The sequence below is a fragment of the Dromiciops gliroides genome, chromosome 4 (assembly GCF_019393635.1).
Source record: "Dromiciops gliroides isolate mDroGli1 chromosome 4, mDroGli1.pri, whole genome shotgun sequence".
Classification (NCBI taxonomy): Eukaryota; Metazoa; Chordata; class Mammalia; order Microbiotheria; family Microbiotheriidae; genus Dromiciops; species Dromiciops gliroides.
Window position 1 is genome coordinate 190,939,806 of NC_057864.1, and position 21,156 is coordinate 190,960,961.

Consider the following 21,156-nt stretch of genomic DNA (forward strand, 5'->3'; position numbering starts at 1 on the left):
ACTGGTCTCACCAAAGACCATGTAATATAGTTCCTAATGGCTCCCTAAATGCCATCTAAAGAGTTCAGAACAGTCCATTCCACACAGCTTATAGACTATCCCCCAAAATAACAGTCTTTAGGGAAGGCCTATACCTAGCATATCTGGGCCTGGAGGTTAAAATCATAACAGTTATTAAATACAACAAATAAAATGTTGTCTATTATAGACACCAGCCTAACATTTATATGGGCCTGTCTCAAACCAAACAACTAAACTTCCCTCTTTCCAGATAATTTTTGTTTGTTTGTTTGTTTGTTTTTTGGTGAGGCAATTGGGGTTAAGTGACTTGCCCAGGGTCACACAGCTAGTAAGTGTCAAGTGTCTGAGGCTGAATTTGAACTCAGGTCCTCCTGAATCCAGGGCCGGTGCTCTATCCACTGTGCCACCTAGCTGCCCCATTTCCAGATAATTTTGACTAGGTTCATGAGTTGCCTCTGTGCCTTCAGAGTATTGTTCTTAAAGACCCAGAACACATTCTTCTCTAGCTTTAATTGCCAAATTTCATGTGGGCAGTTTGCATTCATTTTCGTTATTTTGGCAATCTAGCTTTTCTTAGGATGTTAGCAACAACCTGGGAAAGTTTTCCTTTACTTTCCCTGTCAATTTCCTTAGCCACTCAGTGGACTGATCTCATCACATCACTGGGGAGGATCTCTTTTCTCTCCCTTGAGAGAATTCAAAGTATGTGGCTAGAAGCAGTGGTTACTAAGTTCCAGAGTGCTTATCAAGTCATCTGATCAACATTCTCCCATGTCAACCAAGAAGTCAGCCACTAAGTCATTCTATACAAACCCTGCTGGCTGTGCCAAATATTTTGGTTCAGGCCTGACTTGGGACTGTCTGATGGCTCAGGATTAGAATGAGACAGTCGTAGATGATATATAACATTTTATAGAAGGAAGTTTCATAAATTTCTATAGAAAGGTTCTTCAGCAAATGGACAGCATTGGTTCATCTGGACACTTTGTTCACTATGTTGACTTACATGGCAGGAGGAGAGACCACCAAGACCAGAGAGCACCGAGTACTTGTCTGTTGGGCTTTTTATAACCTTAGGTGACTGGGAAACTGTGTCAGCAGTCACTTCCAACCTTAGGCAGTATTGTTCCTATCAGTCACACTGCTTGGTTGGCATCAGAAAGGATTTGAACCTAGCTTCCGTGACTCCAGATCCAACACTTGGTTTGTCTGGTAGTGCTGGAAGAACACCCCCAGACTTTCCCTTAAGTTCTTGATCACTTGCTTTGGACCCAACAGCTAACCATATTTTTCAAGCCATAGACTGAAGTGAGCCCTCCATTTTTCATGCCTTTGATAGCTCTCCTTTGTCAGAAGTGTGCTAGAAAAGCAGAGAAACCTTATTTATTATTCCATGACAGCCCTGCGAAGGAAATACTGGGACCCTTGCTTTAGTCAAAGAATCCACTGATTCCAAATCAATTGGACTTTACGAAAGTTTATAAATTTACAAAATTGTATAGAAATGTTTTATAATTATTTAATTTATGTGAATGTATAAAAGTTCCCTTGGTAGTCTGAGAGCCCTTGCCCAGAGGGCTGGGTCAGAGACAGTCAGGCAGTGTAGAGGGAAGGAGCACAGAAGTAGACCTGCTTATCCCTGCTGGGGAGGAGATGATGAGAGCAGAGGAGATCCAGCCTTTCATATCTACCTAAAGCCACTCAAGAGAAAAGGATGAAGCAATCTAGCAAGCAAGTACTGGCTGAGCCTGTGAGTGCTGGGGGACGAGAGGGAAGAAAACCAGCAGAGGCCTCTATGGGCTTTTTAAAGTGTGAACTTTATTTGATGCCAAAACATTCATAGGAAGTGTTGTCCTGTCCAGGAGGGATGATAAGGATTGAGTTGCCCAAGGAAGTAGCCAAAATAAAACTCCATTCCTCAGAGTCCAGGGCAGGAGCCTGGCTTCCAGGCCCAGGAACACAGGCTATGATTCTCCCAGGGGTCTCACCTCTGTCTTTGGTGTTTACACGGTAGACACGCTGTAGCAGCTTTGTTCTTTTTCTCTCCTTTTCTTCTGCACATCTTATCAACTAAATGACCAACACCAGCCTGAGTGGTGAGAGGCAAGCCATTGTGGGGCAGAGGGGCACAGAAGTGCTCTCTTCAGGAGAGGAGCCGTCTCAGGATTGAGGTTCTTTGATCTAAGCTGTGCTTCTTGAGTTCCCAGTTTCTGAGTTTGAGATCTCTGGGCATGTCTGTTGCTGGGGCAGTCCGTACAAATCCATACTGCAGAGAGCAATCTGTTATGGTATTGATTTTCACATGTGGTTTTTATCAATTGCTTGTTTTTTCAAACCCAGCTTTAAATTTAAAATTAAAAAAAAAAAAAGGCAAGAAAGCAAGATACCTGCAGCCATAGTTTACTGGGGCAGGGGGTGGGGAGGGTTAAGGGGTGTTGACTAGGATCATCCTTGGAGGGTTCCAAGGTCACAAGCTGCTTCACATGAAGTCCAGTAGCCAGGATTGTGGCAGCATCAAGAATGAGTTGAAGGTTTGGCTGCTGCAATATGGCTGTGACATTTTTGAAGAGGCAAGCATTATCTTCATGGGCACCTTGTTTAGCCTTGGCACTTGATCACATCTGCTTTCTTTTTTTGTTTGTTTTTTTTTGTTTTGGGTTTTTTGGTGGAGCAATGAGGGTTAAGTGACTTGCCCAGGGTCACAAGCTAGTCAGTGTCAAGTGTCTAAAATCAGATTTGAACTCAGGTCCTCCTGAATCCAGGGCCAGTGCCCTGGACATCCAACCAATTTTGAATCCATCTGATTGTCTTGTCTATTACATATCTCTGCATCTCTTTAAGAATAGCATGAGGTGCTTTATCAAATGCTTTGCTAAAATCTAGGTCAGCTGTATTCACTGCATTCTCCTCATCTGCTAGTTTAGCAGTCCTTACAGGAAAGAAAAAAGGTTAGTATGGTTTGTTGTTGTTCATCCTTCCTTCCTCTGAAGAGGACCTGGGACATCACAAGGGTGACATGAAGAGTCAGACACGACTGAAACTGAGCAACAACAAAGCTCAGTGTGTCAGCAGCATTTTGTAGCAGTCAAAAAAAAAAAAAAAAGCAACAATGCACTGCATTAAGATGGAACACATGGGCCTTTCTGGGCTGTTAGAGGAAGGGACTATGGAGTCTCATGATCATGCCTAAGATACCTAGTTTGTCAAAGATTTCTTGAAACTAAATCAAGAAGGAGGCAGAGCCAAGCAGTTCTTAGTCTTAGTTCTCTCCTCCAAAGTCTGAGTCCAATGACAAACACATAATTTAAGTCTGGATGAAGCCGGGGGGCTCTTTGTAATCATTGCTCCCCTTGTAATAATCCATTCTTTCCTTTTTCTCAGGAATTGAAGTCAAGCTCACTGACCCAGATTTTACAGGCTCTGTTCTTTCCTTATTTTGAAAATCAGGATGACATTTGCCTTTCTCCAACCTTGTGGTACCTTTCTCGTTTTCCGTGATCTTTCATATATTACCAATAGTAGCATAGATTGCAAGTTATTTCTGGACCCAAAGCTGTCATTCATCTGGGCCAAGTGACTTGAATTCATCAAGAGTAGCCAAGTGCTCTTTTAATGTCTCCTTACTTATCTTTTTTGTTGTTGTTTGTTTTGGTTTTTTATTTTTATTTTTATTTTTATTTTTTTTAGTGGGGCAATTGAGGGTTAAGTGACTTGCCCAGGGTCACACAGCTAGTAAGTGTTAAGTGTTTGAGGCCGGATTTGAACTCAGGTCTTCCTGAATCCAGGGCTCTATCCACTGCACCACCTAGCTGCCCCCTCCTTACTTATCTTAACTATCAACTTCCTGTTGATTATTTTTGTTCTGTGATTTTCAGTGTATGGGTCATTCTCCTGTACAGAAAAAAAAAAAACCCAAACTAAGAATTGAGCAGCTTTTCCTTCTCTTGGTTGTCTTTTTTTTTTCCTTTTTCTTCTTTTTCTTTTTGCGGGGCAATGAGGGTTAAGTGACTTGCCCAGGGTCACACAGCAAGAAAGTGTCAAGTGTCTGAGGTTGGATTTGAACTGAGATCCTCCTGAATCCAGGGCCAGTGCTTTATCCACTGCACCACCTAGCTGCCCTTGGTTGTCAGTTATTGTCCCATCTCCCCCAAGCAAAGGTCCTTTCCCCTCCATGACCTTCCTTTTCCTTCTATTATAGCTTTTTTTTTTTCATTATAGTTTTAAAAATAAATCGGGGCAGCTAGGTAGTGCAGTGGCTAAAGCACCGGCCCTGGATTCAGGAGGACGTGAGTTCAAACCCGGCCTCAGACACTTGACACTTACTAGCTGTGTGACCCTGGGCAAGTCACTTAACCCCTGTTGCCCTGCAAAAAAAAAAAAAGAAGAAGAAGAATTTCATTCTTGAGCATCTCTGCTCCCTCCTGGGCTAAATTCCCCTGAAACATTTTAGTTCATGGAATCTTTCCTCTGAACACTTTGCAATCTGCTTTCCCAAAATCGAGGGTACATGTCAAGTCTGCCCAGATTTGCTCTTCTCTGTTACAAATTCTAAAATGGGGTATCTCCTTCCTTCTATGGTTTCCATAACTTCCACTCCAGAATGAGAATCAGATCCAAGATAGAATTTTCCCTTGTTGATTCCTCTACCTTTTGAAGGATGAAATCATCATGAAGACAAATCAAGAAGTTATTAGCTGCTTCTGCTTGGGGGGGGGGGGAGGGATGGGAAGTTTGGGGGAGTGTACAGACAGACAGCAGATGTGTGGATAATTGCCTCATCACTACCATAGCATGCCTCTCTGCCAATATATGCTCCAATGACATCACTTCTGTTTTTCTCTTCTTTGATTTTCACTGAAATATTTTGTCTGTTATGTTTCCCCTCACTGCTTCCTGGGTTCTTCACATTGATATATTTTAACTTATAATGCAACTCACCCCTCTTGCCTATCCTGTGTTTTGGGTTTTATTTTGTTTGGTTTTTAAGTAAGTTATACCCATCCAGAGCCATAATTCAGTTACGGATTTTTCCCAAGTCACATGTATCTGCCACATGTTGTAATCTCTAGTATCTCTTGCTTGTTACAACTTTGGGCATTTGTATATAGACATTGAAGGCCACAGTTTTTACTCCTGCTTTCTTTCTTGGGTTTTTTCTTTTCTTTCTTTCTTTCTTTTTTTTTTTTGGTGGGGCAATGAGGGTTAAGTGACTTGCCCAGGGTCACACAGCTAGTAAGTGTCAAGTGTCTGAGGCCGGATTTGAACTCAGGTCTTCCTGAATCCAGGGCCAGTGCTTTATCCACTGCTTCACCTAGATGCACCTTGGGTTTTTTCTTTTCTGAATGTCTAGGTGTCCCAGCTGCTATTCTTCCATAGTACCTAGATATCAAATGATGATTTTTTTTGGTAAAGCTCTTAGTACAATGCTTGGCACATAGTAGACCCTATATAAATGCCTGTTCCCTTCTCCCCTTCTCTATCCAGCTTGCTATACATAAGCAATCTCCTTACCTTCCCCCTCCCTTTTTAAAATTTGGGGAGAATTTGCCGGTTCCCTCACCAAGTACTACAACAACGATACATGGTTCCTCCTGTGCTCTTCATCTTTCTCTTCCACAGACTATCTAACATCCCTTAAGGAGGCTGACTTGCTTCAGAGGTTCTTAAACAACTGGTCAGGCCTAGGGAACAAAGAAGGTTCGTGGGGTTCTTTGAGGATTAGAACAGTCTATAAACACATGAGAGAGAAGGCTAACCCATTGTAAATCATCAGGTTTTGTGTCTGTCAGCAAAAAGGAGCACAAGAACATTTCAGGTTTCAGGAACAAATGAGCAAAAATATGAAGGGTCCATTATTAGCCAAATAGTTCAATGTGAGGGGATGAGGATGGACTTGGGGAGGGGAGTAGTTAGTGTAAAGTAATGAGAGGAGACGTCAGGAATTGTGTCACTTCTTAAGGGTTCTTAAATGCCTGAAGAGGAGTTTGGGTTGGGTACAGTTGACCATCCATGCTCCCCTGGCTTCTTGAGCAGGGAAGTGACTTGAAGAGCATTTTTATAACCTTGCTTTGTTGGGAAATAGTATATACCACAAAACTTTTTTTTTTAATCCTTGAGGGTAAAATCTTTGGTTTCCCAAAATACACAGAGTGAGTTGGTCGATTCACCAGAGTTCATTTAGGAACAAGTCTAGGTAGAGAACCCAAGGCCTTGGCTTTTTGTACTGTCTAAGCATGCCCCACGTTGTTATTGTGCTTAAAAGGAACTTTTGTATTGGGATTCAGATCTCTGCCCAGGAGGGTCACTTCTTGGAAGAGCATGGGCACTTGTGAGAAGTAAGTCACTGTTTCAATAGGAGGGCCACTTTTGAGGGAACCCTACAAATAATGAAGGACCCTCGATTGGCAATGGGTAACAGACTAATTCACTTCTCTGAAAACCAGGGCTGGCATCAAGGACATTGAGCCTGGCGCCTGAAAAAGGATGGCTTGATCCAAGAAAGTGCCCTCCCTACAAGTCATTGTAGCTCTTTACACAAAAACAGTCTTGTTGAAATGAACTCTTTCTAAATCCTCTTGCAGTGGCCAAGAGAGAAAATGCCAAGTTTTTGGAAACAAATATTTGTTATTTGGTTACTAAAGGAACATTTTTAAAGGATTTCAAAAATTCACCATTCTTGGATCCTAATAATTATCCTGAGGTGAAGGCACGACAGCCTGAGGTTCCAGGCCAGGAATAGCTATGGAAATTGGCTACTGTTCCAGCATGTGCTAATACAGTCTGTGCTCCTGGATCAGGAACACGAATAACTTACTTTACCTGATTATGAGCTGAGACTGACTTAAAATGGATTGGCACAAAGGAAGAAAGTCTTATCCCTATTTCCTTCTTGTAGGAGAAGTAGTGAATACCCATGGTCCTGTGGAACCTGACAAAGACAATATTCGTCAAGAGCCCTATACCCTGCCTCAGGGCTTCACCTGGGATGCCTTGGACCTAGGGGACCGAGGCGTGGTAAGTAGGGGTTGGACCCAGTTAGCAAATATTTAGAAGGGGGTAAGACCTGAAAGTAATCCCACCTGAAAGAACCATTCTGAGATTGCTTTTGCTCAGGGCTTCTTCTTTTGGGGGGGAGGGGAGGGGGGGAGAAAAAAAAAATCCACTTTCACAGCTGAAACAAATAAACGAGATTCAAAGTAGACTCTATACTTTGCTCAAGAACTTCCTAAGACCCCTTGTGAACTTGTCTGTTTTTTCCTGACAGATTGAAGGCTGTCTTCCTCTGCTACCTTATTCAAATGCCATTCCTCCACCCACCCCACCCCGCCCTTTGTCCTCTAGTCTGGATCTGACTGATAATTTTATAGAATAAAACAAAATAATATTTTATTTAGGTGCTAGGGAAAGGAAACCAAGAAAAAGTCCTTGGACTTCTCATGGGGAGAAGGCATGGCACAAAGGCATGGTTCTCTGAGATGCCTAATATCCTCAAGCAGGAAACAGGCAAATACTTTTCTGACTGATGATTTTATGAAGGTGTCTTTCTGCCCTCACTTACCCTGAATTCCCCTAAGCATGTTTATTTTACTGGGGCATCTCCACTCATTAGGATCTTTGGAAATAGTGGTAGAGACCATTCTGCATTTCTAGATTTTAATACCAAATTCAGGTCTCTTGGTAACAGGTAACAAATGAGGACTCCACAAGAAGGCAGGGTGAGCCAATGTTTTTTGTTGGGCCAAAGACTGGTAACCAGGGCATAGTGGGAATCAGTTGTGATTTTACTCAGAACAGTATTTTAAAACCATTCTCCAAGAATTACAGTTTTCCCTAAAATATTTACACATAGTAAATGGGAATACTCACATATCTCTTTGGTTGTAGTGGGTTCAGCTCAAGGTAAACAGTGTTATTACTCTCCCACTAACCAATTTTGAGACCACAACTGCATCCCTCTTTGCCTCAGCTTTCCATCATCAACATGACATTTGTTTCTAGATTCTCTGCCAAATTTGGGGTAAAGAAATTCAGAGTTTCATCTTCATACTTAAAGTGTCCAGCCTTGTGCAAATCAAAGGAGGCCAGACGTGATCCCTCATATAGCAACAGCAGCTCTTTAATAGATTCCCTTTTCTCTCTTCAGCTGAAAGAACTGTACACCCTCCTGAATGAAAACTATGTGGAAGATGATGACAATATGTTCCGATTTGATTACTCACCAGAGTTCCTTTTGTGGTAAGTTTTGAGTGCAGGCAGAGTGGGAGATGGTGGATTCTGGGCACCAACTACTGCTGTCCATTTCAGAATGACAGATTAGATGGAAAGAATTATGGGATCATTTTCAGTGCCTAATGCAGATATCACCTGTCCACTGAAGACTGAGTGAAAGCAGAAGAACTTAATCTTGAATGGAGTATTGAAACCATTGAAGTCATTGAGGTTGTAGTGATGGACAATGAACCTTAGGAGAAGACAGGATTTGTGTGCCTTACTAGTACCCTTGCTTTTGTTAAAGGGCAAATGAGTGGAAAAGCCATTTTGAGGAAAGGGAAGGGAATTTCCCCCCCACCCTGATTTCTAAGCAGCTAAGGAAGCATACTTAGTTAAGTGAAAATGAGGACCTCATAGCCTTAATTAGCAAGGTCTTTCATTGGCCAGGGTCTAGGATGACCACTGAGGAAAGTGAGAGGAAAACAGCAGAGAATTAAGAAGAGGCCTAAGACAGCAGGCCCAGGAACATTGTAACATTTGAGAGGGTGTGAAGGAAAAATGCCTCATGTTATCTGAGCCTTTGTTTGCTTGAAAATGGTTTATTTGCTGAATGTTTCATCTGCTTTTATGTTTCCTTAAGTTGAGCTATCTGAATAAATTTCTCTTTTGTCTAAACCCCCCCCAAAAAAAAAAAAAAAATTGAGACTAAAGGAGATTGAGGGCAAGCTGCTAGCCATAGGGATTTGTTGGTCAGTGAAACACTGAAAGGAAAACTTCTGTTTTGAAATGGTAAAGTAAGTAGGCTGTATCCACAAAGTTTTGGTATGTTGCTGAAATGATCTGTCACTTCTGTGACTTGTTCTTTGATCTACCCATTCTTCAGGATTAAATGATTTCATCTCCATTTAAATTTGAAGCCTTTCTGCAAAAGCACTTCATTGATTCTACTGTTCATTGCTTTGTGGTCAGTAGAGGATAAGGCTGGCAGAGTAGGTGAGAAAGAAGTGGATAATTTCTTCTGGCTAAATTTCAAACTAGGTGAGAACGGTTTAAGAGAAATGATAAAGGCAAGAGAGATGAGCTGGCAGAAGGGGCTGTCTCATGTCCCAGTTGCATTGAGGGGATTCTGCCCTAAAAAGAAGCAGCCTTTGGATGTAGGAGTGTGGTGTAAGAATGGAATCACTGCCCTTCAGTCATGGCACAGCCCAGCAGGGTCTTCTCTTCCACCTTCCAGGGCTCTTCGCCCGCCAGGCTGGCTTCCCCAGTGGCACTGTGGAGTCCGAGTCATCTCAAGCAAGAAACTGGTGGGCTTCATCAGTGCCATTCCTGCAAGCATCCACATCTACGACACGTAAGTCTCACTCTTTCCCAGGCAGGCTCTTCTTGTTCTCCCATGGAGATAATGGGGTCAAGGAAACAGTGGAGGAGGAAGGAAAGATGATGTCCAAACTTAGGGACATTTCCATAACAGGAACCTCCTGTTCTACTCTGAGATGCTGCTGTTACTGTCATTTGTGACTGGAAGCGTCCTGCAGGGCGCTCAGCCAAGGTGGCACGCTGGAACACGGAGAGGGCAACTTCTTTGCGTTCCTGACCTAGCTGTAAATTCTCATTTGTGCAAATTTAGAAATGGAAGAGAAAGTGAGCCCCCAAACTGGATACAGGTACAAATTGTTTGAAATTGAAGTTTGAGGGGGCAGCTAGGTGGCACAGTGGTAAAGCACTGGCCCTGGATTCAGGAGGACCTGAGTTCAAATCCGGCCTCAGACACTTGACACTTACTAGCTGTGTAACCCTGGGCAAGTCACTTAACCCTCATTGCCCTGAAAAAAAAAAAATTGAAGTTTGAGCTTTTGTCCTTTTTATTCCCAGCACCGCCCCACCTCCCTGGTGTGACCTGGTGATGGTCATAGGATCATGGCTTTTAGAGCTGGGAGGATCCTCAGAGGTGATCTAATCTAACACACTCATTTTATAGATGAAATCACTGGGCCCCAGACAGCCAGGTGACTTCCAAGGCCACAGATGTGCCAATGACATGTGAAGTGCTTTGCAAACCTCAAAGTGCTAGCTATTATCATTATTTTTGACCTTGGAAATCAGACAGCTTAGCTTCCCCATTGTTCTGTTTCTCCAGATGGATAGAATTCATCTTCAATTCTCTTCCCTCACCTTCCCCTTAAAGAACATGTCTTAAACTGTTCTGAATTAACAAGACCAGGGAATTCCTTGGAAGACGGAAGAATACCCAGTCAGAGAAGTGTGGGTTTTGTGACCCTCAGAAGTGAAGGGAGATGAATCTGAATAAAATCCAGCAAGCTGGCTCCTCATCCAGCATCCAAGCACAGTAGCAATTCCTACTCCATATTAAATATATCAATTAATAAAAGAAGGGCAGAAAAAAGTGTATCTGACAAAAGGCTTGGTCTTCCCAGCTGTTACTTCAGGCCTCTCTCTTTCCTCAAGAACTTGGTCTTTCTTTCCTACTCCAGAGAGAAAAAGATGGTAGAGATCAACTTTCTGTGTGTCCACAAGAAATTGCGTTCCAAGCGGGTGGCACCAGTGCTGATTAGAGAGATCACCCGGAGAGTCCACTTGGAGGGCATCTTCCAGGCTGTTTACACTGCTGGGGTAGTACTACCCAAACCTGTTGGCACTTGCAGGTAAAAATCCCATCCTACTCAGTCATGGGAATAGTTTTGGTGAGTGGTTGTATTTTGACCTCAAGAATTTTTCTCCTTTTCCTAAGCCCCAATACAGACCCCAAACTGGGATGCACAAAACCTGGGTTCCCATTCTTGCCATGTCCCTAAATTGCTGCTTGACTTAGAGCAACTTCTCTTTAAAATGGGAAGAGAAACTTGGCATTGACTCCCTTACTAATTTCTTTGGATAAATTGAAATAGAAGATATGAATTATGTTTTTAAAGTAAAAGCACTGGATTAATTTAAGAGATGATGGTGATAATTCTGTTAACATTGACTTTGTCAAGACTCTAAGTAGAAATAATATCCCCAAGTTCCAGGGAAAAGAATGTTGGCTCTCTCCTCATCTGCTTGCTGTGGAAAGACAAGAGGGTTGCCTTTTGAGCTTTAGTCTTCTTTGGGGGGAGAGGAGAGGAGACAGAGAAAGCGCTGTATGTTTCATGGCACATGATGCAACCATCTGAGGATTTGAAGCATGGCCCTGTTTTTCAGTCATTGGGAAATGTGTTCATATCCCAAGCTTAAGTTGAGTGTGGGTCTTTCATGCCATCTTCTGGCCATCTGGAGACTTACATGTTCTCATCTTCTATATAACTTCTCCTAAACACAGGAATCTTGTGTCTCTACAGGTACTGGCACCGGTCCCTTAACCCACGGAAGTTGATTGAAGTGAAATTCTCACATTTGAGTAGGAACATGACCATGCAGCGCACCATGAAGTTATACCGACTACCAGAGGTGGGTTGTGTTTAATCATCTGGGTGGTGGTGGTGGTGCTTGCTGTGATGGAAAGCCAAGTTCTGCAGATGGCAGAGAAGCCTCCATACCAGTTGCCATCTACTTAGACTACACCAACTCGTTTTTATATTAGCCTAAGTAAAGACTAATTAGAACCTGACAATGTTAGAACTGAAAAGAATGGCCCAACCATTCCCTTTTACAAAAGATAGAGAAACTGCTAGATAAATCTATTGCCATAGAATTCATAGACATGAGAATGCATTTCCAAGCCAACAAATATGTTACTTGCTACCTTCATAACATTGCTCTCTGTCTATTAAGCCAACCACTTATGAATGGAGTGTGCTTTCGTAGGCTCAGGCACAGAATTTAGAACAGACGTCTAAATCCCTAGATTTTGTTCCGGCTTATTCTTCTGGGGAGGCTGGGTGACCACTCAGGTTTCATAGGATTATAGAACTTCAGAACTTAAAGGGCTCTTAGGGAACATTTAATAAGGCCTTCTCATTTTACAGAAGTCACTTGCCTGAGTTAGCAGCAAAGACCAGGTCTTGAGGCCATGTTTTTCTACGTGAGCTCGAGGGTTGGTTGATTTTGGTTTTGTTTTGGTTTTAAAAAATGAGGCCATTGCCACTGAATCCTAGAAAGCCCCATCTTGGCTCCAGAACATTTCCACTCAGTGGTCAATCAATAAGTATCTTTGAATGCACACTGTGCTGGGAGCTGGACATGGAACGTGGCCTAGATGTGCCAGATACTCGACCTGTTATGTGAGTCACTCTCGATGCTAATGGCTCATTTCCCCTTCCCAGTTTGATGCCTCTTGATGCCCTGTCCTGAGACAAGCACAGGTTCAAGCACTCTTCCTCTACCAGAAGACATACTTTGGTGCCTTTCTAAATGTGTCTTTCCTCCCTCCTGTTTCAGTGCTAGGTTTCTATAACTCTGCCGAGCAGGCACTGGGTGCTGGGAGCCAATAAGGTATAGTGTAGCACTGAGAAAAGTAACTCTCGTTCTCCGTCTGTTTGGAATGCCACCATTGCTGTTCTGTATCCTTGACCTGCATAGAATGTTAGGTTTCCTTGTAGGAGCTCCAGCCCAGATCTGGGCACAGGGGTTTCTCTTTCCAGTCAGAATCAGGTCCCACACAGCAGGGAATTTCAAAGCCTGGGAGGTGGGATTGGGTTGGAGTTGTGGTTTCATGAGTATAGGGAACCCCTAGTAAGGAATTCTCCTCTTCCAGTGCAGCTCATTACCTTCTCTAGAACTTTCATAGTCTTGGAGAGTTGCCTGGAGCATTGAGAAATCAAATGATTTGTCTAAGGTCACACAGCTGTGATGTGTCCGGGACAGGTCTTCCTGGCCCCAAGGCCAGATTTCTATCCACCATGCCATGCTGCCTCTTACCTCAGGGGGATACATTTTTTAAAAATATTTTATGGTCTTGGGAAAACAAGTTGTATCAGGCCATCACAGAGTGACCAAATTGTTTTCAGATGATGGACCTAACCATGGTCATGATCCATTCCCAAGGACCCAAAAGACATCAAAGTATAGCATTTGCTTCCACCTTGTCATTCTGCTAAGGGGGTTGTCCCAAAGAAAGCGGCTATGGGGGGCAGCTACGTGGCGCAGTGGATAGAGCATCGGCCCTGGATTCAGGAGGACCTCAGACACTTGACACTTACTAGCTGTGGCCCTGGGCAAGTCACTCAACCCTCATTGCCCTGCAAATAAAAGAAAAAAGAAAGCAACTATGGAAGGATTTAGATCTGAGAGGAATTTGGCATCTTTCGCTTTGGGCACATATACCTGTGGGGCAGCTAGGTGTTGCAGTAGATAGAGTACCAGGGCCTGGAGTCAGGAAGACTCCTCTCTTCCTGAGTTCAAATCCTTCCTCAGACACTTACTAGCTGCGTGACCCTACAAAAAGTCACTTAACCCTGTTTGCCCTAGTAAAATGAACTAGAGAAGGAAATGGCAAGCCACTCCAGTATCACTGCCAATAAAACCCCAGATGGGATCATGAAGAGTCAGACATAACTAAACAACACATATATACTGTGGCAACATCTAATTTCTGGGTGGTGCAGATAGAGCTTAATGTTAGGTCCTCTTTGGAGCCTCAGAACACATCTGACTGTATCTTCTCCCTTCAGACTCCAAAAACGTCTGGTTTGCGGCCCATGGAAAAGAAGGACATTCCAGTGGTGCACCAACTCCTGACCAAGTACTTGAAGCAGTTCCACCTGACCCCCGTCATGAGCCAGGAAGAGGTGGAGCACTGGTTCTTCCCTCAGGAGAACATCATTGACACTTTTGTAGTGGAGGTGAGGGATGGGATATGATCTCTGGCCCTCCAAGGCTTCCACCAGTGCTCTGGAATGGGGGATAGCTAGGACATTGGCACAACATCCTTTCCTGGTCACCCATGTCCAGCCTTCCCCAAAAGAAGGGAATTTCCCATTGGAGTTTGGTGTGTCCTGGGTATACTCTTCCATTGGTCTGACACTCTATTCCAATTTTCTCCCTCATGGGTGACAAGCAGTAGAATTCAGCAAGCCAGATGAATGCTGAATTCACTTTGAGCCCAAGATTGGCCTGGTTCTGGCCTAAACCCAATGGTACTGTACAGGTCTGAATTGGTGTGTGATAGGTGTGAGGCAGGCAATTTGATTTTTATTTTTTTTAAGTGAGGCAATTGGGGTTAAGTGACTTGCCCAGGGTCACACAGCTAATAAGTGTCAAGTGTCTGAGGCCAGATTTGAACTCAGGTTTTCCTGAATCCAGGGCCGGTGCTCTATCCACTGCGCCACCTAGCTGCCCCAGGCAAACTATTTCAGGGGGCAGCTAGGTGGCGCAGTGGATAGAGCACCGGCCCTGGATTCAGGAAAACCTGAGTTCAAATCTGGCCTCAGACACTTGACACTTATTAGCTGTGTGACCCTGGGCAAGTCACTTAACCCTCGCCATCCCACAAACAAAAATAAATAAATTTCTGCCAGTGCTAAATTCCTGCCAATAACTATTTCAATACATTTGGTTTCCTTTGTATTGTATTTTTAAAAACATTCTTCTGGGGCAGCTAGATGGCGCAGTGGATAGAGCACCGGCCCTGGAGTCAGGAGTACCTGAGTTCAAATCTGGCCTCAGACACTTAACACTTACTAGCTGTGTGACCCTGGGCAAGTCACTTAACCCCAATTGCCTTACTAAAAAAAAAGAAAAAAGAAAAACATTCTTCTGAGTAGTCCATAGGCATCACCAGATGTCTAAGGGGTCCTTGGCACCCGCCGCCCCCCCCCCAAAAAAAAAAGTTAAGATGCTCTTGTTCTAAAGCTTTTTGAGAATTGGGGTCACTTTCGTCCCTCCCCTTTTTTGGTGGACCTGGGGCCCAGTTTAGCCCTCAGTCCCTAAGACCTGCCTCTGCCACTTAGCAGCATTTTACTCTCTTTATTTCATTCAGTCTTCCTGATCATGATCCCTGACTAGCATTAGAGAGATAAGATATGCGGTCTTGTCTCTCCTGGCCCTGGTTGAAATCATCTGGGTCTTTTTGTTTCTCAAGGCCACACTGGTCTAGACCCTTCCCTCCTCCAGGAAGGGTAAGGGAGAGCCACAGACCGTCTCCCCTTCCCAGCTGTGGTCCACATGTATCCTGCACGATCTGTTTTCCTTCGGGTCTGCACTCTTGCCACATATGACGCTTTTCATTTTCTTCCTTCAGAATGCAGATGGTGAGGTGACGGACTTCCTGAGCTTCTACACTTTGCCCTCCACCATCATGAACCACCCGACCCACAAGAGCCTGAAAGCTGCTTATTCCTTTTACAATGTTCACACCCAGACCCCACTTCTAGACCTCATGAGTGACGCTCTGGTCCTCGCCAAATTGGTGAGGAGTTAGCCTGGCAGAACAAGGGTGGGTGAGCAAGGGCGGGCCAGACACTCAGAGCTCCAGGAAAGGGCAGACTGGACAGTCTGAGACGTCTCCTTGCCCTGCTTGGGTAGGATTGCAGCTGATTTCTAAGCAGCCCTCCAAAAACTAGCAGAGGACTTTCCAGACACGCTGAAAGCCTTTCTGAATCCCTCCTGATTTATTTCAGTGAGTTTGGTTCTCACGAGAGGTGCTGCCAAGGAGCCTAAATAGCCAGGCCTACTCTGAGAATAAAGAGTTTCTCCTACCATCTTCCCCATCGTGGGAGAGGGCAGGTTGGTCTCTATCGTGGTGAGTCATTTCTTCTGATGAGACAGTGTGCACATCAGCCCAGGCTTCTTTGAGACATGGAGTAGGTCCCCAGACTCAGTAGGTCCCCCAGTTCAACATGTATTTATGTGTGCCAAGTCCAGTTTGGAAAACTGTTAGGGAGTGCATGCCAGAAAGGGAAAGAACACAATCCTTGTCTTTGGAGCTTGTGGGGCTTCTAATTTGGGAAACCAGGCACATGTTATAAAGTGACTTAAGAACAATTACAAAGCAACATGTCACCAAATGCAAAATCATAAACTGAATATCAGGGTTTTTAGGACCCAAAAGCAAGAGGGAGGAATGGTCATAATGCAGCAGTGTGTGTCAGGAGAGGCCTTTACTTGAGTCTTGTGCATGGATTTATAAGGGAGAAAGGTTTTCATTCCAGTAGAGCAAATATAGAATAAGCAAAGGCCCAGAATGAGCAAGCCTTGTGCCCGTGACATTGAGGAGATTAGTTTGAGGGGAGAAGCTCTGCTGGAGAAGTAATGAAAAATACAGAAAGCTGAGGGGGGGCCAGATAATTAAAGGCTTTGAATTCTAGGCTAAAAAGCTGGGTTGGGGTATTCTAGACAATAGGAAGCCACTGATGGATAATCACCAGGAGAATGGCAGGATGAAAACAAAATTGTAGGATGGTATTCTGGTCTAGCCAACCTTCCCCTTTTCACTCCTTTTACCTCTCTCGCTGCCACCTGCACAGAAAGGATTTGATGTATTCAACGCACTGGATCTCATGGAAAATAAAACATTCTTGGAGAAGCTGAAATTTGGAATCGGAGATGGCAACCTGCAGTATTATCTCTACAATTGGAAGTGCCCTAGCATGGGAGCAGAGAAGGTAAGCACCCGCTGGCCTTACACCTCCAAACTCTGGGTGGTTGGACAGTGGTTCAGGCATCTCTGGCCGTGTCTGAGCTCCTCGGTCCTTATGGTAGCTAGCCTTGCAGAGCAGAGGCCAGGCTTTTCTGAGCTCTAGGCCTTTGTTGGGGACTGTTCTCCTGGGCCCACCAAAGCCAGACCTGCCATGATTGTATGTTGTGTAAAGGCCATCTCTGAAAGAGGAAGAGAGAGAGTTCAGAGGAGGAAGGGTGTTGCTACCAGGTGAGCCCCTCATCCTTCTCTAGGGCCTTCTGCACCATTTTAGGAATCCCAGAGCCCTTGAGACTTTAGTGGCTAGTCCACATGAGCTTTTCAGAGCTGCCCGGGGAGCAGTCACGTCCATCAAGTGTGCCTAGGTGTAAGCAAAGTAAATGGCTTCCCAAGGGACTGTACGAATGAAAGGATCGTCAATGAGGAAGTACATTTTAAAATTTTTTATTTTTTTTGGTGAGGCAGTTGGGGTTAAGTGACTTGCCCAGGGTCACACAGCTAGTCAGTGTTAAGTGTCTGAGGCCAGATTTGAACTCAGGTCCTCCTGAATCCAGGGCCAGTGCTTTATCCACTGTGCCATCCAGCTGCCCCTGGAAGTACATTTTTACACACCAGGCAGATCTGTTTTCCTTAGCATTTGGAGAGTGTGATAAGTTCAGGCATGGTGATATTGGAGTTTCCTGAGAATGGAAGGCCTGCAAATGCTTTGCCAGGAGCACTTCCCATACTGTTTTGTGTGGATGCTGCTTTGGTTGGGGTTGGGGTGGGGGTCCCTCTGCCTTTGGTTGTTAGCCCTATCCCTAGGAGTCCCTTCCTAGGCCCTTTCCCTGCCCTTCCCTGCTGCTGGGGGAGTGGTTTTGGTCAGTCAGCATTTTAAAAGGGTAGCCCCAGGGGCAGCTAGGTGGCGGAGGGCGGGGGGGGGGGGGCATCTAGGTGGTGCACTGGATAGAGCACTGGCCCTGGATTCAGGAGGACCTGAGTTAAAATTCAGCCTCAGACACTTGACACTTACTAGCTGTGTGACCCTGGGCAAGTCACTTAACCCTCATTGCCCTGCAAAAAAAAAAAAAAAAGGCAGCTGCAGAATTTTATCTCCTGACCAGTGTTGCTGTAGGACCCACAACAAGCACTTTTCTCTGACATTTTAATAAAAAGCATAAATCCTTATCAAAGAGATTTGATTCGAAAGTCCCATAACATTCCTCTCAAAAAAAAACAGTTCAGGCCAGTTCCCTGAGTTTTTGTGCCAACTGAACTTCTTTTGGATCTTCAGGATAGCAATGGGAACAAACAGCCGTCTAAATCTTGCCTCTTCCTAATTGGCTGCCCTAGGTTGGACTGGTGTTGCAGTAATCAGCTGCCAATGAAAATTGGACAAAGCCACTGAGAATTCAGAGCAGGACACGGAACCCGCCGCTGTTGGTCTGATTTTCCTGGAAGCGAAAATCCCCAGCTGAGGGAGCAGAACCGAACCAGCTACACCAAACAGCCACTGACTTTGACAATTGAATCACAACGGCGTAGGCTGTCACCTCTGGTGGCTTCTCTGGTCTCTGTTTTCCAATTAATTACATCCTCATGCAGCCATGATCAAGGGAATGTAACTGCTGAAAACTAGCTCATGATTGGCATATTATGGAGTTAACGGGTGAATAATAAAAATATATATATTATATATATATATAATATTTTAAATATCTTTCATGTTCCAGACTTACAAGGATGTTCGGTCCCTAATGAAAAGCTGTCCATTGAAAATCCTTAAAATCAGAGTCAGGGCATCAGCATGTTAGTGCCACCAGTCATTGCCCTCTGAAGAATTGCATTGGCATTGACATGAGGCAGGGGGAGCATGAGAAACCTCCCCCTTGGTTCCCATCTGCTTTGATAGTGGAACCAGGAGAAGGAGGGAGGTATTTAAGCAGAGTTAGGTAAGAGAAGTTCAGGTCATTCCTGAATCCTACAGTTGTGCTCAGGGCTGGTAATATGGCAAATGGGCCTACTGCCTGAGACTGAATCCCATGGATAGAGCTGTAGGGTGAGAGTCAGGTCCAAGCTGCCGGTGCTTCTCCCTGGGCCCAAAGAGCAGCATGGGCTCTACTTGGAAATGGGTAAGGGAGAAAGTTATATGGACACAGCTCTCCTGGGCGCTTCCATGAAGGATTTAACCTATTCCCTGTTCCTTTCATTATCATCATTACAGTCTCTACTGTCTAGAAAACTAATTTGTTGATTCCATCTTAAAGGGCTATGTGGATGGTTCTCCCTTTGTAGGGAGAATCTTCCTGTGGGATTTTAAATCTCTGCTTAGTGTGAGGATCAGCTTGAAGGGGACCTCAAACCTCCTTGTAGCTTCTGGGACAGGACTGAGTGCACAGCAGTGCCATTCCTGTTAGCAGAAGCATGTACCCGCTGCTGCAGGGGTCGTGCATGCATGAGTGACAGCTGTCAGGATATGATGATGCCCGTGGGGCTGCTCACCCAAATGCCTTTCTGCCACCAGTCATGAGCCCGTGCCTTCCAGCTGTTTTCATCGCATTAACCATTCCCTACTGCCCATTCTGGGTACCCCTCTGTGCTCCTTCCCCAGGGAGCAGCTGGGGCTGGGGACAGGAATGTTGGCTTTAGACAGATTAGACAACTCAGCTATAAGAAAGAAAGGGGGTTTTTCATGCTCTTGTCTTGGCCTGTATTTCAGTGCTGAGTTGTTTTATGCTTTTAATTACCCTTGATTTTCCAAAAAAAAAGACAATATATATTTTTTTCAGAGGTGCTGAACAAAGTGGGCCAGGAAACATTCTTTTGCAAAATTTTGTCTTCACCTAAGTACAGTCTTAGAGTTTTCATTGTAGATGGAAAAAAAACACAACAAACCCCAATAACTTCAGTGGTGGACAGAGAACATGATGCACAAGGGTTTTCTTGCTGCTTTTACCTTTTGGGCTCTTTCAGGTGAAAGTGAAACCTCAGTCGGAAGACCAGGCCAGGCCATCTCTGGTCCCACTGACTGAAGCCACCTTCAGAATCAAGGGTTTGTTCCAAGGTATGGGTTTGGTTGACATTTCCAGGGGGATGATTCTGAACCTGGGAGTATTTTTGTATGAACTTGGCCACATCTTTGGAGACTCAACTTATAATTGAGTGTTGTTGGGACTGATGGAAATCCTGCTTACCCTCTGTAGACTTAGAGGAATGAGTCAAAGTCCCCACACCACTGGAGTTCATTTTTTTCAAAGGTCTTTGGAATCCTATCTTTCCACTTTTTTCCCCCGTGAATTACTTTAAAAACAATATCCATCACTTCAGGATCCAGTAGATAATAGTGGATCTTTGAGCCCCTTAAGGCTACCAACCAAAGCAGCTGCCTGTTGGACAGCAGAATTCTCATGGGAAATTAAATGGGATGGAGCAGGGAACCAGGGTTCTACCCTTGGTGGTCTTCATAGAGATTCAAGTCCACCAAAAACTAGCAGACCCAATTACCCAGCTCTTTCCTGCCTTAGACAGCAGGGTGAGAAGGGAAAATCCTGTACTCTCCTGCCCTAGACCTGCTTTAAACCACTGAGACAAGGCCATGGTAAGGGGGAGCATCTGTGGGATTTAGGATGCTCTTTCAATTGTCTCAAGCTTTCTCAGGGGATGAGAAGATGTTTGCTCATCTTGGTTAGCCTGGATCATGAAATGGAAACTTAGATGCTTAATTCCACTGGCCCAGGACTATACAGAACCTTTGGCAAAGGCTTCTTTCCAGAATTGTGGGGCCTAAGCTCTTTGTACAGTTGGCCCCATGTGGCCAGGTGTGAAATCCTAGACACGAATCCCTTGGCTTGTTCATGAATAGAATCATTCATTTGATCAAAATGTCAAGACTTTGAATTCCCATGATCCTTTTCTGCTTGCTGCGCCATTTCATCTTGACCTTTGGAAGTTGTTATTAAACCAGCCCCTGGAGTTTGATCCTACTCTCCACCCCAGCCTTGGGATTTCTGGGCCTAAGCCAAAAAGGAAGAACTACTGTGTGATTCCAGGTCCTCCTTCTAGCTCTTAGAGTAACTAGGGAAGCTGAGGGTCAATGGTGCCACTACATCCTGAAGGTGGGGTGGGGGTGAGGGGGCTCTAACCAAAGGGCTCTAATGGGCCCAGGTGGCATCCTGTGATTTCCTGTGAATTTTTGCTTCTTTATTTGGGTGCCCTGGCCCTCTGGCCCCATATATTGTTTACCAGGTTGGCTTTAAATCCATCCTTCTCCAAAGACTTCTTTGGAATTGCTCTCAGCACGTGACTGCTGGTCCTATGGTGCAGTTTGGTAGGCTCCCACCGGCTCTTGATTAAAGCCTTCTCTTGCCTGAGAAAGA

General features: G+C 44.5%; 1 protein-coding gene across 1 annotated transcript in view; it reads left to right on the forward strand.

The window, feature by feature from the left end:
• NMT1 (N-myristoyltransferase 1) overlaps positions 1–18,480 on the forward strand; it is a 54,227-nt gene extending 35,747 nt beyond the window's left edge. The window contains exons 4-12 of the mRNA XM_044002186.1: positions 6,917–7,035; positions 8,165–8,256; positions 9,467–9,583; positions 10,725–10,895; positions 11,568–11,676; positions 13,839–14,009; positions 15,407–15,574; positions 16,632–16,769; positions 18,134–18,480. Of these exons, the coding sequence (XP_043858121.1) occupies positions 6,917–7,035; positions 8,165–8,256; positions 9,467–9,583; positions 10,725–10,895; positions 11,568–11,676; positions 13,839–14,009; positions 15,407–15,574; positions 16,632–16,769; positions 18,134–18,154 (1,106 nt within the window). The 3' untranslated portion in view covers positions 18,155–18,480. The remainder of the gene's footprint in view (positions 1–6,916; positions 7,036–8,164; positions 8,257–9,466; positions 9,584–10,724; positions 10,896–11,567; positions 11,677–13,838; positions 14,010–15,406; positions 15,575–16,631; positions 16,770–18,133) is intronic.
• The last annotated feature ends 2,676 nt before the right edge of the window (positions 18,481–21,156 follow it).